This window comes from Somniosus microcephalus, chromosome 8 (assembly GCF_052327205.1).
Source record: "Somniosus microcephalus isolate GS21.2 chromosome 8, FLI_Smic_1.0, whole genome shotgun sequence".
NCBI lineage: Eukaryota > Metazoa > Chordata > Chondrichthyes > Squaliformes > Somniosidae > Somniosus > Somniosus microcephalus.
This window is the reverse complement of record NC_140994.1, coordinates 146,487,126-146,506,256: the sequence shown is the minus strand read 5'-3', so window position 1 is coordinate 146,506,256 and position 19,131 is coordinate 146,487,126. Positions and strand designations below refer to the sequence as shown.

The 19,131-nt window shown below is 45.3% G+C and overlaps 1 protein-coding gene across 7 annotated transcripts in view; it reads left to right on the top strand.

Annotated features, from left to right (window-relative positions):
• psd2 (pleckstrin and Sec7 domain containing 2) overlaps positions 1-19,131 on the top strand; it is a 301,948-nt gene that overhangs the window by 216,410 nt on the left and 66,407 nt on the right. For 6 of the 7 annotated variants that reach the window (XM_085995221.1, XM_085995220.1, XM_085995215.1 and 3 more), the window contains one exon: positions 2,975-3,064. The exons of the other annotated variant lie outside the window; for it this stretch is intronic. In XM_085995221.1, the coding sequence (XP_085851347.1) occupies positions 2,975-3,064 (90 nt within the window). The remainder of the gene's footprint in view (positions 1-2,974; positions 3,065-19,131) is intronic. 7 annotated transcript variants of the gene reach the window in all.

Below are 19,131 nucleotides of genomic sequence, written 5' to 3'. Positions count from 1 at the left end.
TGAAAGATGGCACCTCTGACAGTACTGCACTTAAGTGTCAGCCTAGATTATGTGCTCAAATCTCTGGAGTGGGGCATGACCTTCTGAATCAGGCAAAAGTGCTACCACTTAGCCAAGGCTAACACCTAATAAACAAAATTAATTTACGTCAGACATTGTACAAAATATCTTTAATATTAATCTGAGGCAATCAGTTATTCTAATTTTTGGGACCGACCTATTCAGTAAGATTTCTAGTGCAGTAGACTTGGGAAATCGGGGGTAGACGAAGAAGTGTTACTGTATGATATTATGTTAGTTGCAGTTTTGCAGATACAAACATAAATATTTGTAGTCAAGCATTGTTATGAAATCCTATTGACCATTAAAATAGATTTAATCTTTGTTTTGCACTCTTCTGTCTCTAATCTGATGACCCAATCTGGAGTACTGCATTCAGTTTTGGACGCCGCACCTCAGGAAGGATATATTGGCCTTGGAGGGGGTGCAGCTTTTAACTTTGAACAAAGTCAATATTTACTTCTTCCCTAAAATCCTCTTTTGTAAACACTGATGCAAAGTACTTGATAAGTACCCCTGCTAACTAGAGCTCTACTAACATACCATCCAGTCCTCTCAGGGGTTCCACCTCACATTTAACAATTTTCTTTTTACTGATTTATTTGTAGAATACTTTACTGTTCTTTTTAATATTCTTTGAGATTCTCTCCTCATACTCCCTCTTTCCTTCTTTGCTTTTCTTATCCCCTCTCTTTCCTTATTTTCTCATAGTCTCACTTATTTTTTTTACCATACCCAAGAGGGCTACATATGTTATCTTTAATTTTAGTTTGTTTCTAACCTCTTTACCTTTCTACTGAATTATGAAACTTGAAGTAGTCTTTTTTAGTAGTATGTATTTATTCTGCACATTTGCTATCTTATTGAAAAAATATCCCATTCTTGGTCTACAGTCCTGTGTTCCAACATCTCTCTCCACTTCACCTCAGCTAGCTCACTCCTCACTTTTCTAAAATCCATTTGCTTGCTTTTTCCCTGTGGCCTTTTCAAATGTTTATCTAATTCCCACTCAACTGTTGTGATTGGCTCAGCTTTATTCACCATTTGTGTTATGTGTTGCATATTTTAATAGCCCTTTGCATGAAACAAAATCTTCTAACCTCCTCCTTCATTCTTCTAGTACTAATCCTAAATTTACACTTCTTGTTATCAATTCACCAACCAATGGAAATAATATTTTCTCAAAAACTTTCAAAACTTTGAATACTTCTGTTAGATGCTCCTTTAACCTTCTCCCTGCTTCACTGACTAGTTTTTCCAAGTCTCTCACCTTAATGATCTCTTCTCCCAAGTTTCTTCCTCGTGAATCTATGTTGCAGCTTTTCCATGACTCCAATATTTTTTATAATGGGGGTGCCCAAAACTGCATATTGCACTCCAATTGTGGCCTAACCCAAGTCTTGTACAGATTTAGCATCACTTTCTTGCTATTGTGTTCATTGTCCCTATATAAAAAGCCCAGAATCTCATTTGCACTTTTTTTTCAGCTGCAGTTGTTTTTTAAAGATCTGGTTATTTGTAACCGACATTCTCTCTTCCCAAAATGTTCTAGTTCACATTTATCTGTGCCTCCTGCAGTATCCCACATTTTTGCTCAGTTTGTCCTCCTCCCTAAGTTGATATTGTAGGCAAATTTTGATATAATTCCCTCTGTGCCTAAATCAAAGTCACTTATGTATGTATATGATGAAAAACAGAGGTGCCAAAACAGATCCCGGGGCATACCAATTGCTATATTGTGCCAATCTGAGAAACTGCCATTTATTCGTACTCCCTGCTTTTTAAACCTGCAGCCATGCCCCTATCCATGCTACCAGTTCGCCTTTAATACTATAGGCCTTAATCTTTACAACAAATCTTTTATGTGGCATTTTATCAAAAGCTTTATGAAAACACAAATATATCATATCCACTGCATTCTTTTTGTCTATACATTAGTAATTTCCACAAAGAATTTGTTTAAATTTGTCAAGTATGGTCTTACCGTTATACGTAATTTGTGCTGTCTGTCCCTAATTAGCCAATATCTTAAAATATTCACTAATCATATTCCTTGTTATATTCCCTTGCAGTTTTCCTACAACCAGCATGAGTCTAACTAGTCTGTAGTTTTCTGCCATTACACCAATCCATTTTTTGAACAAGATGTAAAAATATTGCCCTCCAGTCTAGAATCTTTGGAAAATTATGGTTAGTGTTGCTGCTAACTTCCCTTAGAAAGAAAGAAAGAAAACTTAGTATTTGGAATGTCTAGTGTAGGCCTGGTGATTTACCAACTTTTCATTCTCATTAGCCCTTTTCATATTTTTCGGGGCAGGCATGGTTAAAATTGTTTTTTTATTTTTCAATTCAATCTGGAGAGAATTATACTGAACACCACCTTCAGTAATATCCTTTTATTTTCAGTGCTATAATCGTGGTCATTAATTATGCCGCTGATCCTTTGTCTTTGCATTTTCCATCTCTTCTGAAAATTTTACAGCCAGGAATATATAGTTCCCAGCCCTGCCCTAGCTGAGGCCAAGTTTCTGCCAAAGCTATGACATTGTACCTCTCCACAGTAGTTGGTCCTATTGTTCTCCAATTGTATTCCTAATGCTTCAGGTGTAGACACTTCAGCCATATCTCGTATTACTCCTTGGTATATTTATCCCATCTAGTCTGTCCTTTTTTCCTTTTTATTTTTGCAACTATACTTAACTCCTCGCCATCTGCTCTCAGGTGAGTCTCTTTCCCATTTATTATGGAGGTTTATAATCAAAACTTTTAAAATTTCACTAATTGCTTTTGTTTCAAAATAAACTTTTCATCTGCTTAATGTCTGTCTTAAGTATCTTAATTTTGCTTTGTTTCAAACAATACTTGCATTGTATTCTTTAGTTAAAATATATTTTATTATGTCTGTGTATTCCAGAATATTGGAAAAAAGATGTCATGTCAGCAGTTTATTTCTAATCTGGATGGCCTTAATGACGGGAAGGATTTTCCAAAAGATTTATTAAAGGTATTGTTCGCATTAGTGTACAGGAAACTCTTTTTTATCCGGGACCGGCGTGGTGCCGGTTTATCAAAAAGTCCGGATTACAGAGAGGTATAGTTAAAAGGTACGAGAGCTCCATACACAGCAACAAATCCAGGCTTCCCTGTTGCTTAGCAACAGGTGCAGGAACTCCGGCCACAGACCACGTGTCCCTGTTGCTTAGACAGCCATAGATCCAGGAATGGCCACTAATATGAAGTAAAACTTACCTGAACCTACTCCTGAATTTTGCCGGTTAACAGAGATTTCCGGTTATTTAGGTGCCGGTAAATTGAGAGTTTCCTGTAATAATGGCTATGCTATACCAAGCTATATAAAGTTTCATAAACCAAAATGCCATTGTAACCATGTTAAATAAGAAATGATTGCTTGTGTAACTATGAAGAATAAAACATCTGTCAAATTACAAAATTGCTATGCATTGATGCACAAAATGTACTGTGCCATAGAATGGTAATATACATTTAATGAGTTCCCAATCTCATTTACTTCATTAATAGCAGGTCCCCACTAGAGGCCAAATCTTTTCTCACTGCAAGAATCTCAGGATAAATCCCCCTCACCCACTGTAGCCCACTTATTAGTGGTCTGTACATGAGCATTATAATCTACCTCCTTGCTGTGAGCTTAATAGTAGAAAATTGTGACGTAGTTGCCTGTTTGCTCTATTAACGAGGGAATTGTATTTGATGCCCAAACACCTAAGGGAGGAGATATAAGCAAGTTAAATTTCTTACTGTCAGTGTTACTAATATTAAACTTCAGATTTGTTTTTATTATTCATTTTTTATGGGATGTGGGCGTTGCTGGCAAGGCCAGCATTTATTGCTCATCCCTAATTGCTCTTGAGAAGGTGGTGGTGAGCCACCGCCTTGAACTGCTGTATTCCGTGTGGTGAAGGTACTCCCACAGTGCTGTTAGGTAGGGAGTTCCAGGATTTTGAGGAGTCAGGAGGTGAGACCCTCGCCGCAGAATACCTAGCCTCTGACCTGCTCTTGTTGCCACAGTATTTATGTGGCTGGTCCAGTTAGGTTTCTGGTCAATGGTGACCCTCGGTGTTGATGGTAGAGGATTTGGCGATGGTAATGCCGTTGAATGTCAAGGGGCAGTGGTTAGACTCTCGCTTGTTGGAGATAGTTATTGCCTGGCACTTGTGTGGCGCAAATGTTACCTGCCACTTATCAGCCCAAGCCTGAACGTCATCCTGGTCTTGTTGCATGCGGGCATGGACTGCTTCATTATCTGAGGAGTTGTGAATGGCACTGAACACTATGCAGTCATCAGCGAACATCCCCATTTCTGACCTTATGTTGGAGGGAAGGTCATCGATGATGCCGAGATTCAAGACTTCAATGAGCAGGGTGTGGATGGAGAGCATGATCAACCTTCCCTTTTAAGAACTGGCCGGCACCAGTGTGTCTGTGTTCCATTGCTGACAGACATCACATGAGCTTTGCCGGTGCTCTGAGGTAGTGCCGCACTCTGAGGTAGCGCCTTAAGAGAGGTGTGTAGTGCCTGATTTAGCGCTCCAATCACCTGCAGGGGCGATAGAAGCCAAGTTTGCAGTCGGAGGCGATAATTAGCGCCAGGCGCTAAACTTTGTGCCCAGCCGATAATTGCGCCCCAAACGGGGCGATACCGAATTTCTCCCCCTGAAACCTTTATTTTCAACACTTTGCGTTCTTGGACAGGTTTGTGTGCACCTTTGGAAGTGGTTTAGTGCGTTGCAGTGAATGGTGAAACATAACGGTACCCCCCCCCGCAATGGTGGTGAGTGTGAAAGAAATGGCTTGGACATGGTAGGGATGCTTTATGTTGTTTGTGTGGGGTGGTGCCAACCTGGTGCATCATGTGGCAGCCAGGGTGTAAAGTGTTAAGTGAAGCAAATCGACATGGTGAGGCCATCCATGGCATCCCGGGCAGCAATGTGCACGGGTGATGATGCCCTGTGTCCAGTGCAGCATCAGTTGATTGCGGAGAAGGCTGGTGTGGATGTTGGTGCTGCTGGTGTGCCCGGTGATACGGATGGGTGTTGGGGCTGATCGTTTTGAGATTCTGAGGACCAAGGTGATATTTTTTCAAGGGAACCGATGCTGATGGAATAGATGGCAGGTGAGGTTGAGATGACAGAAGTAATCTGTCAATGTTGAGATTGGTTGTTCCAAGGAGGTGACAGTGGATAGAGAGATTACTCCAAACACTTCAAAAGTGCATAAAGCTCAAAAGTGGGTTCCAAATCATTAATGCTCCAGCTTCTAAGATTGAGACGTGACCAGCTGTGAAACAGTAGGTTTTAGACCACTTTTGCAGCTTTCACCTATTCACAGTCATTGAGAACCCAACATACTTACCTGACGTGATAGCCGCTCTCCGGGAACCTTGTTGAAAATGGTAAGTACATGTGAAAATGGTTCTTGACTACCTTTTAATAAGCTTTAAACTATCTAAATTGGCTGACCCACCGCTTTGGTGTCGAGTCTGTTCAGGGATGACAGACCCGACATTTGGGAAACTGACGAGGCGGGTTTACAGCGGGATACTGACCCATTGTCAACCTTTGTGATTTTGACAGTGGACCCGCCTCCCAACCCGCACTCTGAGCGGCAGCAAAATTCAGTCCGCAGAGTCTAAACCAGGAAGTATGAATTAGAATATTTAATTCAATGTAAAATCATGTACCGAAAGCAGAATAAAGAGAGCGAAAGAAAGATGGGAATAAGAGAGAGAGATAAAAGAGACAAAGAAAAAGTAAAAAAAAACATTTTAATTAAAAGAAAATCTCCAAAAATATTTAAATTCTGAAGGAATGAGACTCCACACTTGTAAAATTAAATTTTCAGGACCAGAGAGGTTGTTTGGCAGTAATTAAGACTTATCACACCGTTAAAAAATCACATATACTTAAGTGCATCAGCCCTAACTTTTTCTGGAGTGTTTAGTGGGTATCTAGTGAGTAAGTACAGCACCTTCACGCCCTTACATGGATTTCAATGTCAAGTCTATCGGCGAGATACCAGTAGAGTGCAGCTTGTGGAGGAGCAGGGCAAATTTGGACCGCTACTTCCAGATTTCTGTGTTTGAATGCACATGTGCAGACACCAGAAGTTGTTGTCCGATTTACTCCATAATAATGGTGAGCGCTGATAGCCTCACCGTTATTTCGGTCGCAAAATCCGGCCCATTATGTTACTTTATGGATGATGTGCAAGTTAAGTGCAGTGTTTGCCAGTGAATTTTCATGTTTAAACTAAGCAGAACCTTGTTAGCAGTTAAGAATTGTTGATCTGTACATTCCTTTCACATGTCATCTAGCCACTTATTCAGATTCATACTTTGGATTAATAGCTCCACAGTAAGGGCTGGATTTTACCAGCCCTAAGGAGACGGGTTTGAAGGCGGGTCAGGTGGGATAAAATGATGGCTGGTTCCGATCCCGCCCTAAACCCTCCTCCGTGCAACTTTCCCAAAGACGGGCTTGCAGACTCCTTTTCAGTCCTGCCTCCAAGCGGAGGAATAGGCCCTTAAGGCACTTAACTGCTACTTAAGTACCTCTATAATCCCATTTTGAGAGGCCTTTCAAAGTTTGCCACATTTCCAGTGTGCTGCACGTCTCTCCTGAAACATGCCAGCTAATCCTGTCTTGTTCACAAGTGGCTGGCTTCCTAACAGGTGCAGCTCCACCATAAAAACAGAGTTTTCAACAAGGATCAGTTGCAGGTGGCAGAACTTTGTTTTTTCAGGTCTTGGAGAACTTTTTGCAGGTCTACTGATTTTGGAAGTGGTGAAGCTGAGATCCATCTCCACTGTGACCTCCTGGGAAAACCCTCTCCCCACATTGACTGAACGCTTCCTCAACTGAGGTATCTACCTGCAGCATGGGAACCATTTATTTCCTTTCATCCTGGACCTCAGATTTGGACGAAGACCAGCCGGGGCAGCAGCAGAACCAGGAACAACAACAGCAGCAGCAACGGGAGCGCCAACCTGCTGCTCACCCACCTGATGGTGCACAGGGCAGAAGGCACCAGTGCAGGGAAGCACATCGCCGCAGAAGATACCCCCAAAACAGGGTTTACAGGATAAGGATGAGCTTTCTCAACATGACTGAGCAGCGGTGCCAAAGGAGGCTGAGACTTTCGCGAGCGGTAGTGGGTGACATCTATGCAATGCTGCTCCAACATCTGGAACCCAGAGGATCGGGTGGACACCTCTTACCAGTGGCTGTCAAAGTCACCACTGCACTCAACTTATTTGCTTCAGGGTCCTTCCAGGGATCATCAGCAGACATCAGCGGCATCTCCCAGTCGGCCGCACACACTTGCATCACGCAGGTTACCGATGCCCTTTTAGCAAAGGCGCACAATTACATACACTTCTCAACGGATCAAGCAAGCATAACCATGCGTGCGGTTGGCTTTGCAAATATGGCAGGCTTGCCAAGGGTGCAGGGCGTCGTAGACTGCACACATGTGGCCCTTAAGACACCCCATCACAACCCAGCTATTCTTGTCAACCGCAAGGGCTTCCACTCCCTCAACGTGTAGCTGGTGTGTAACCACAAGAAGTACATTTTGCATGTTTGCGCCAAGTACCCTGGCAGTTGCCATGACTCGTTCATCCTGCGACAGTCTAGTGTGCCTCTGCTGTTCAGTCCTCCAAACCCACTTTGCGGATGGCTACTTGGAGACGAGGGCTATCCCCTGAAAACGTGGCTAATGACGCCGTTCAGGAGGCCATCCAACAAAGCTGAGGAGCGCTACAACTCTAGCCATATTTTGACCTGATCCATTATCGAGCAAACGATCGGCTTGCTGAAGATGCAATTCAGATGCCTTGATAGATCAGGTGGAGCCCTGCAGTACTCAGCATCCAGGGTCTCCAGAATCATCGTGGTTTGCAGTGCACTTCACAACATCGTGGCTTGCAGCTGCCTGAGGAACATGTGGCTCAGCGCATAGCCTCCTCAGATGAGGAGGAGGAGGAGAACGAAGACTTTGCGGAGGCGCATCAACCAGCTGCAGCAGCACGTGAGCACATTGCTGCCCGGGATGCAAGGGATGCATTCATCCTGGCCAGATTTGCTTAGGTTGCCCAATCAAACACATGTGACTGGCACCTTCTTACCACATCATAGACAATGGACAAGAACCTGTAGCTTCCTATCACACTGACCACCATCATGACAAATCCAAGTCGCCCTGAGCCCTCAATGTGGAACTTCCATTTCCGAAATTACAGAGGCCAGAACTTCAACAGTTTGCCATCACTTCATTTTATTACATTGACTAAAAGATGGCATTTGACAATTAAATACAACAGTGACTGTCAATTAAACACTACCCTTGTGACTACTTGTGCTTTATCTTCCTCTTACGCGTGCTCCTACGTGGTGTTTCCCCTGTGGCTTCAGCAGATGTGGAGGCCCCTTGCTCACTTTCATGCTGCTCCTGCCTCGACACCTTTGGCGGGCGTCCTCTGGGGTTGCGAGCCTGAGGGCTCGCCAACATTCTGCTCCTCCTGCGGCTATGCAGGGGCTGAGATGCCCATCTCAGTTGGGCAAGGACTCCGGTGGGGCTCTGACCGAGGGCTCCGCAGTGGCATGGGAGTGTAAACGCTTGTAGAGGAGCCCCCACTTCCTTGTTGTCTGCCACCAACATCCCTCTCATGGGTCAGCCCCATTTCAGAGCTAGCAAGTTGCTTGACAGCACCTTGCTGCACATCAGGGGGGCTATGAGGACCCGTATCTGCACTGGCAGTCCTACTCCAGAGGACTTCCATGAAGCTCTGGTTTCTCTGCTCAATAGCTGCCCATCGCTCCTCCAGAGATGTCAGTCTATTCTGAACATTCACCATGTTTTCAACACTGGCGACTTAGCTCCTCCATGGCCGTAGCCACCCTCTCCTCTACCATAGCCATCCTTTCCATGGAGGTTGCCATCCTTTCCGTGGTGATGCGTTCATGTACCAATGCCTCCACAAAGACTCTGCTCATGTTAGCCTATCCACACTCTCAGTGACCCTGGAGACAAAACCTACCAGAGACTCCTGCACCTGTACCTGGAGTTCCAGCACTACTCTCCTGGATGGACCCGGAGGCACAGGGTCCACATGCAGCTGAGCAGAGCTGGGAGCGCCTTGCGGCCTCCAACGAGGACTCTCCACTGCTGTCCCTGTCTCCACCACCTGCTGATAGAAACATAGAAGATAGGAGCAGGAGTAGGCCATTCGGCCCTTCGAGCCTGCTCCGCCATTCAATGAGATCATGGCTGATCATCCAAATTTAGTACCCTGTCCCTGCCTTCTCCCCATATCCCTTGATCCCTTTAGCCTTAAGAAATATATCCAACTCTTTCTTGAATATATTTAATGAACTGGCCTCCACCGCCCTCTGTGGCAGAGAATTCCACAGGTTCACCACTCTCTGGGTGAAGAAATTCCTCCTCATTTCAGTCCTAAATGGCTTACCCCTTATCCTTAGACTATGACCCCTGGTTCTGGACTCCCCGGCCATCAGAAACATCCTTCCTGCATCTAGTCTGTCCAGGCCTGACAGAATTTTATAGGTTTCGATGAGATCCCCTCTCAATCTTCTAAACTCCAGTGAGTATAAGCCCAATCGACACAATCTCTCCTCATACGTCATTCCTGCCATCCCAGGTATCAGCCTGGTGAATCTTCGCTGCACTCCTTCAATGGCAAGAACGTCCTTCCTCAGGTAAGGCGACCATAACTGCACACAATATTCAAGGTGCGGTCTCACCAAGGCCCTGTACAACTGTAGCAAGACATCCTTGTTCCTGTACTCGAACCCTCTTGCTACGAAGGCCAACATATCATTTGCCTTCTTAACCGCCTGCTGCACCTGCATGCTTACCTTCAGCGACTGGTGCACAAGAACAACCAGGTCTCTTTGCACTTCCCCTTCTCCCAATCTATTGCCATTCAAACAATAATCTGCCTTCCTGTTTTTGCCACCAAAGTGGATAACCTCACATTTATCCACATTATAGTGCATTTGCCATGTTTCTGCCCAATCACCCAACCTGTCCAAATCGTACTGGAGTTTCAGGACATCCTCCTCACAGCATACCCTCCCACCCAGCTTTGTGTCATCTGCAAATTTGGAGATATTACATCCAATTCCCTCGTCCAGATCATTAATATATATTGTGAACAGCTGGGGTCCTAGGACCGATCCTTGCGGTACCCCACTAGTCACTGCCTGCCACTCGGAAAACGACCCATTTATTCCAACTCTTTGCTTTCTGTCCGCCAACCAGTTCTCTATCCAAGTCAATACCTTGCCCCCAGTCCCATGTGCCTTAATTTTGCACGCTAACCTCTTATGCGGGACCTTATCGAAAGCCTTCTGAAAGTCCAAATACACCACATCCACTGGTTCTCCCTTATCTATTTTACCAGTTACATCATCAAAAAATTCCAGTAGATTAGTCAAGCATGATTTACCTTTTGTAAATCCATGTTGACTTTGTCCAATCCTGTCACTGCTTTCCAAGTGCTCTGCTATTACATCTTTTATAATGGACTCTAGCATTTTCCCCACTACCGATGTCAGGCTTACCGGTCTATAATTCCCCGCTTTTTCTCTACCACCCTTTTTGAATAGTGGGGTAACATTAGCTACCCTCCAATCCATGGGTACTGTTCCAGAGTCTATCGAGTTCTGGAAGATGACCAGCAATGCATCTACTATTTCTAGGGCCACTTCCTTAAGCACCCTGGGATGTAGATTATCAGGCCCTGGGGATTTATCGGCCTTCAGTCCCATCAATTTTCCTAACACCATTTCCCTACAAATACTGATTTCTTTCAGTTCCACCCTTTCATCAGACCCTATGTTCCCCGGCATCTCTGGGAGGTTATTTGTGTCCTCCTTTGTGAAGACAGAACCAAAATATGTATTTAGTTGGTCTGCCATTTCTTTGTTCCCCATTATAAATTCCCCTGATTCTGACTGCAAGGGACCTACGCTTGACTTCACCAATCTTTTTCTCTTCACATATCTATAAAAGCTTTTACAGTCAGTTTTTATATTCCCTGAAAGCTTACTCTCATATTCTATTTTCCCTTTCTTAATTAATCCCTTTGTCCTCCTTTGTTGAATCCTAAGCTGCCCCCAATCCTCAGGATTATTGCTTTTTCTGGCCAATTTATATGTCCTCTCCTTGGATCTTATGCTATCCCTAATTTCCCTTGTTAGCCACGGTTGAGTCACCTTTTTTGTTTTATTTTTATGCCAAACTGGGATGAACAAATTCTGTAGCTCATCCATTCGGTCTTTGAATGTTTGCCATTGCCTATCCACCATCAACCCTTTGAGTGCCAGTCCCCAATCAATCCTACCCAACTTGCTCCTCAGACCATCGTAGTTTCCTTTATTTAAATTGAGGACCCTAGTCTCTGAGTCAACTACTTCATTCTCCATCTTAATGAAGAATTCGATCATATTATGACCGCTCTGACCCAAGGGGCCTCGTACAACAAGATTGCTAATTAATCCTTTCTCGTTACATAATACCCAGTCTAAGATGGCCTGATCTCTGGTTGGTTCCTCGACATATTGGTCCAGGAAACCATCCCGTAAACACTCCAGGAATTCCTCCTCCGCAGTATTGTTACCAATTTGGTTGGCCCAATCTATATGTAGATTAAAGTCACCCATGATGACTGCTGTGCCCTTATTGCACGCTTCTGTAATTTCCCTTTTAATGCCATCCCCAACCTCCGCCTTACTGTTTGGAGGTCTATATACCACCCCCACTAACGTTTTTTTCCCCTTAGCATTTCTCAATTCTACCCATACAGATTCCACATCATCAGAGCTAATATCATTCATTACAATTGTGTTAATCCCTTCTTTAACCAGTAATGCTACCCCACCTCCCTTTCCTTTTTGCCTATCTTTCCTGAATATCGAATACCCCTGGATGTTGAGTTCCCAGTCACTTGTGAGCTGTGATACACCAGGTGACAACACTACTCTATCTCCCGAAGGTCCCACCGAAGTGTGCGTCTCTGCGCTGTTGCTGGGTGCGATTAATTCTGCTGACGCTGCTCCCTCAGAGGTTACAGCTTCCTTTGAGGAGTCTGGTGCTTCAGGCTGTTCCTCCTAGACAGTGGAGAGGGGGGCTGTCGATGGTCCTGTGGGGCAGTAAAGGCATGAGTTAGACGTGATATAAATGTAGCATGCACATGGAATTGTGCAGATGATCATAAGTCAATCTGTTTGAGCATCAGAAGCCATATCAGTCACTCATGCAATGTAAATGAGGTTGGCAAAGCAAAGTGCTGGTGAGGAGAGGCGATGGGGATGAGATTGAGGGTGATGAGAAAGTCATACTCACTTTTCCTGTGTGGAGACGGTCATGAAACCTCTTCCTGCACTGCAGCCAGGTTCTGCAGCACATAGATATGGCAATGACCTCCTGGGCCACTTGCAGCCACAAAGCTTTAGTCTGTTGTGGTGGCTTTTTTCACCCTGAGGAAGGGAAGAGCACCTCCTTATTAGATCTTGCTCCCTGCACCAGAGCTTGGAAGGAGGGCTCATCAAAGCGAGGTGCACACTTTTGCTTGCTGGTGGACATGGTCGGTAAATGAAGTCCTTCATACAATGTCCAAAACGTTTCCAGTCTCCAGAAGAATCAAGGCTGCTTGCAGGCCTTAAATCCAACAGCATTGATGACTTCATCGGAGGCGACTTTCTGTATGAAAAGACTCATTGGGCCAGTTGTTCCCACACGCAGGAAATCAATTGCCCAATTAGGGGAAAATCCCACTTTTTTCAACACATCACTTAGGAGTAGGGGTCCTGACACGGTTTCCATCTGACACGCCCCAGCCCGCCCACACTGACAAAATCCAGCCCAATATTTTATTCTTTTGTCTTTAAAGCTCCACTGAGTGTATTCAAGAAGCACCTTAAATATAGAACCCTCAAATATCTAGGAGTCCTTTTATTGTTGGCAGTTCAAAGGTTGTTCCTTGACATCAATTCTTAGTAATTCAAGATTATTTTGATTGATTCATCTATTTCTCCATACCCACAAGTCTTGGTGGCCACTCAAACTGGTATTTCACAATATTTGACCTTTCAGCCCATGAACTGAGTGTAGTGGCGCTTCTTAGTTTCCAAACAGGCAGGCCACTGAGCTGTGGGGCCTTTAACAACGAGTAGACGCGTGTCGAAATAAAACGTTCCCAAACGTAGCTTTGTCCTTTAAACTGTTTACTATAACACTTAACAAACAGAATTACAAAGCAAACACGTATAAACGAACACGGTCAAAAACTGTACTGCTCCAAACCTCACAGCTTCTGCCTCTTTCACCACGTGCAGTTTAAAACTGTAAGATGGCTGCACCCATGTGTGGCTTAGGGACTGTTCCATTGTGGCAAGAATGAAGGGGGTGTCGGACTATACTACTGGAGCAAGAAAATAGGGGGTTTCTTAATACAATAAGTCGTTCAGGTAAATTAACTGTATTATGCCATTTAGCCACTATTTTAAAGTATTTTCTTAAGCTTTTATGGCTCTTACCTTCCGGCCCCTAATTGACTAGGCACATGAAGCATATCAATTACTCAAACATTAAGAGTCATAAACTAATGAGTTCAACATATTTACAATACAAGTGTCCACTTTTTTCTTTCGTTCAGGAGCTTTTCACGCTGCTTCAGTACAGAACTGAGTAGTTTTCTTACGGTGCGTATCTGTCTTTCCCAGACACCTCCGTGGTGGGATGCAGCCGGAGGATTGAAGATCCACTTAATTCCTGTTTGCATCATGGCTTCCTGTATTTTAAGCTGATTCCAACCTTCAATAGCTTCCCGTAGTTCTCTCTCCGCTCCGACGAAATTAGTGCCATTATCAGAACGCATAATGGACACCTGTCCTCTTCTACAGACAAAGCGCCGCAAGGCGTTAATACAGGAATCAGTGTCAAGCGTGTGTGCCACCTCAATATGAACTGCTCTGATGGTCAAACAAGTGAAAAGCACACCATATCTCTTGACAAGGCTCCGTCCTCGCTTTACCTCGAAAGGCCCGAAATAGTCCACCCCTACGTTTGTAAATGGGGGCTTGTCTGGTAACAAACGGTCTTCAGGCAGGTCTGCCATTTTCTGCTCCCCAGCTCTAGCGTGTAACCGTCTGCAAACAATACATTCAGAGAGTATTTTTCTTATTACGGAATTAGCTCCTGGAATCCAGTACCCTTGTCTTAGCTTCGCAAGCACGTGATTCCTCCCACTGTGTCCAATACTCTGGTGTATATGCTGAAGAATGAGAGTAGCAACCCGGAGGTCCTTAGAAAGGAGAGCAGGATGCTTGGCCTCCTCTGGCATAGCAGATTTGTTTAGTCTCCCTCCCACCCTCAGTACTCCATCTTGCAGTGTAGGGTCCAGCTTGTAGATATGACTACCTTTCTTGATTGGAGTATTTTGCTGTAGAGCTTCGGTTTCTTCTGGGTATCTTTGTCTTTGACTGAAGCAAACTATCTCCTTCTCAGCCTTGGCCAAATCCTCCACGGTCAATGAATTCTTGCTCAATGTGGTCTTGTGCTGATGCATATACTGCTGTAGAAGCATTCTCTGCTTATCAGGGTTACTTTCAGACTGACTGATAGTGGCTCGGTACTCTTTTCTCTTACCGCTCAGGTGTAGCAGCAACTCTTTCAACCTTAGAAACCATGCAACTGCTTTCCTCAACTGGTGCCATCCTGAGAAATGGTTAACAAGCTTGTTCACTGTGTCAAAGTTCTCTTTCGTAGTTATGAAATTTACTGTGACTGATCTCTTGACTTCGACGTCGTCTTCAGTAATCTGACTTGGCATATCTGGTCTTTCTGGCCATGATCTCTCTGTTTCCAGCAGATAACTTGGGCCTTGTATCCAAGTTTCACTCCTCATGAAGTTTTCAGCCTTCAATCCCCGTGAGGCTTGATCTGCTGGGTTTAATGAGGTGTTTACATACCTCCATTGAGATGGTTGTGTAGCTTCTCTAATGGATGAGATTCTGTTTGCTACGAAGGTCTTGAAGCGTATCTTCTCATTCTCTATATACTTCAGCACCATCATGCTATCCGTCCAGAAGACAGATTCTTCTAATGGGAGCTGTAACTCTTTACGCATCACCTGGTCAACTTTAACTGCAACAACCGCTGCCGTCGATTCCAGTCTCGGGATGGTGACCTGCTTCAGCGGAGCCACCCTGGATTTTCCCATGAGGAAGGCACAATGTTTCTGGCCCTGTTGATTTGTCAGCAAGAGGTAGGTAGCCGTGCCATAGCCGTCCTCACTGGCGTCCGAGAAATGATGTAGTTGAGCCGTCTTTGTAACTCCAAAACTCGCGGGCTTGATGCATCTACTGACGTTGAAGCTAGAAAGTTGTTGCAAATCTGTCAGCCATCTGTGCCATCTCTGAGCTTGACCTTCTGGGATATCTTCATCCCATCCTCTCTTGTCTCTACACAGCTCTCGTAGCATCAGCTTCACCGGCAGAATGAGTGGTGCCAGGAATCCGAGAGGGTCGTAGATGGAACTGACCACGGAGAGAATCCCTCGTCTTGTGGATGGTCTTTCGTTCACCATTATCCTGAAGTTGAACGTGTCTGACTCGATGCACCATTGTACACCAAGAGCTCTCTCGATAGGAAGGACATCGTGGCTCAGGTCCAGATCTTTGACTTCAGTGGCTCTTTCCTTTTCTGGGATAGAAGCTAGAACTGCTCTGCTGTTGCTTATCCACTTAGTCAGATGGAATCCTCCATTCGAACACAGAGTTCTAAGGTCTCTTGACAGTGCGATGGCGTCGTCTTCTGTTGACACGGACTTCAGACAGTCATCGACATAAAAGTTTCTGAAGATTGTCTCCACAGCCTCGGATGGTGCTTTGCCCTTGCCATCTTCTGCAGTTTTTCTGAGAGCGTAGCTTGCACAGCTGGGAGATGATGTGGCTCCAAACAGGTGTACGGCCATTCTACATTCCACCATCACTTCACTAACGTCGCCATCTGGCCACCAAAGGAAACGCAGAAGATCAGCATCTTCGTCAGGGATTCTGACTTGGTAGAACATTGATTCGATGTCTGCCATCATGGCAACGAGCTCTTGTCTAAACCTAGTCAAGATGCCAATGAGGGTATTAGTAAGATCAGGACCTTGAAGCAGCTGGTCATTCAATGAAGTTCCTCTGAATGAGGCGGCGCAGTCAAACACTACACGGATCTTTTTCTTCTTTGGGTGATACACCCCGTGATGAGGAATGTACCAGACCCTTCCATCGTCTCTGTTCAACTGTTCTTCGGGCACTTTTACAGCATAGCCTTTCGCTATGATGTTTCTCATGAAGTCTTTGTAGTCTTCGTGAAAGTCGGGGTTCTTGTTCAGCTTTCTCTTTAGACTGATGGTGCGTTGCTCTGCTATGCAGCGATTGTTCGGCATCTTCGCGGTCTGTCTTCTCAGTGGCAAACCAATGTGATAGTGGCCATCAATGAACTGTGTAGACCTTGTCATCAAACCCATGAACTGATGGTCTTCTTGTGACATCTCTGTCTTTTCCTCACAGCTGCGTTCTGAGAAATCTGCGTTGAACTGCTGTATCAACAGCTCTTCAATGCTTGCGATAGAGATGCGATTAACTGTGACATTTTGTCGTTCCTCCTTGTTCGACTTGTGGCCATCATCTCTCCTTACCGGTCCATTGATTACCCATCCAAGGGCTGTCCTGACGGCGTAGGGTCCGTCATCCTTGCTGTTTATCACCTGCCGTGGCTCCATAGTTTTGTAGGCATTGGTTCCAATTAATAGGCCAATTTCTGCTTCAATGTATGGGAGACGCACCTTTTCTAGGTAGGGCCATCTATCCACATCCTTCTGCAGGGCTAGGTTCCCTATTCTAACAGGAATCTCCCTCTGTGTGAAAACATTAGGCAGGTCTATGAAGTCCTTCTCTTCAAGTCCACACACTTCTAGGTCTGACAGGATATAGCTTTGCATTGACTTCTCATGACCCATGGTGCGTAATAGGATTTCTGTTCTTCTGCCTCTAACGTTCAGCTGTCGCATGAGTGATTCTGTGCAGAACGTTGCTGAACTACCTGGATCCATGAAGGCGTAAGTCTCCACAACCTTCTCACTCCTCTTAGACTTGATCCTTACTGGTACGATGGCAAGAATACAGTCACTGTCACCGGCCCCAGTGAGTCCACAAGTCTCTGTTTCTAGCGACACCAGAGCACTTGAAACAACCTTCTCGTCGGTATTGTTTTCTTCACTCTTCTTAGAGACTTGTTCTTCTTTATGGATATGCAGCAGACTGGGATGTTTCCGAGTGCACTCTCTGCATGTTGTTCTTTGCTTACAGTTTCTACTCAGGTGCCCCTGAGAGAGACATCCAAAACATAGGCCGTTGTACTTCAGGAATTCGATTCTGTCCTTATGTGGCTGTGCCTTGATGTCGTTGCAGAAATCCAATGTATGATTCTTCTGGCAGAATAAGCATGGCGTCTGAAAGGCATTAGCAGGCGTCACTGTGCTGCTCTTTTTGGGAGATGAGTTCTGGGGCCTTTCTTCCTCGGCCTGAGTGACGATAGTTGCAAAGCTGCTTCCCCTGGAACCACCTTTCCTGAGAGTCTTTGATTCAGCAGGCTTGGCTTTCACTCTTCCATCGGTGGTCGGGCTGACATCCTGGATGTTTCCAAACAATGGGTCCCTAGCAATTTTAGCCTGTTTGTCTATGAAATTCACTAAGTCTGCAAACCTGGCTCTACTTTTCCGTCTCTCCATTATCTCAAAGGCTGTTCTTCTCCATTGTTCTCTCATCCTGTAAGGAAGCTTAGAGATGACGATTCTCATAGTCGTAGGATTGTCCATCTCTTCCATGAATTCAACATCCTCCATGGTGTTGCGACATCCTATGAGGAAGAGAACATATGCGTTCAATGCCTCTCCGTCTTCCGATCTGATCTGTGGCCACTTGGTAGCCTTTTCGATATATGCAGTGGCTATCTTCAGCTCGTTACCATAGTGCTCCTGCAGCAACTTCCTGGCTTCTATGTATCCCCGGTCCGGTCTCATGTGTTCACAGCTTCTGACCAGGTCTTGTGGTTTACCACTGGTGTACTGTCCCAGGTAGTACAACTTATCACTGCTGCTCTCTGTCTTGGAGTCAATGGCTTGTTCAAAGGATCTGATGAAGGGCTTATACTTGAGTGGGTCGTCTTGGAACACTGGTATGTCTCTTTGAGGGAGTCTAAACAGATTCTGTTGTTTTACAAGCATCTCTGTAATTTCGTTCTGACGTTGCATCACTCGGTATAGGCTTCTCCCTGTGTCTTCAGGCCTCTGGTGGTCATCAGCAGGGTCTAGTCTAGACCGTCTGACGTCTGGGGTAGCATCACGTGCTCCTGTTAGTGGAGAGGCCACTCTTCCACGCTGTAATGCCGGGGAATTGCTTTCGGGCTCTGTTGTAACTCTTGAAGGTGCCCTGGATCCAACTCTATGTGGCAACGTTGACTGGCAGTGGCTCCCGCCGTCCCGTGAGCCTTCATAATCTTCGTACGCACTCAACCTGGCATCTGAGACCTCGATAGCTGTTTTCATCTCCAGCCGTTCTTTCTTTGCCTGCACCTGGGCCCGCTGGGCCTGCACTTGGGCCTGTTGGGCCTGCACTTGGGCCTGCAGTTGGGCCTGTTGGGCCTGCAGTTGAGCCTGCAGTTGGGCCTGTTGGGCCTGCAGTTGGGCCTCTTGGACCTGCAGTTGGGCCTCTTCCCGTTCAAGAGCTTGCTTCTCATCTAAAGATGCTGCGCGCGCCATCAACGCCGCCCGTTCAGCCTCCGCTCTCATGCGTCGCGCCGAGCTTGTGGTAGAAGCGACTGACCTGCGTCCAGAAACAGAGCTACCTTCTTTTCGATTTTTGCTCGGTCTGGCGGAAGTCTCTGAAATGCTATCGTCTGGTCCGACTTCATCGTCAACCTTATCTTTCTCTGCTGTATCAGCATCTTGACGAATTT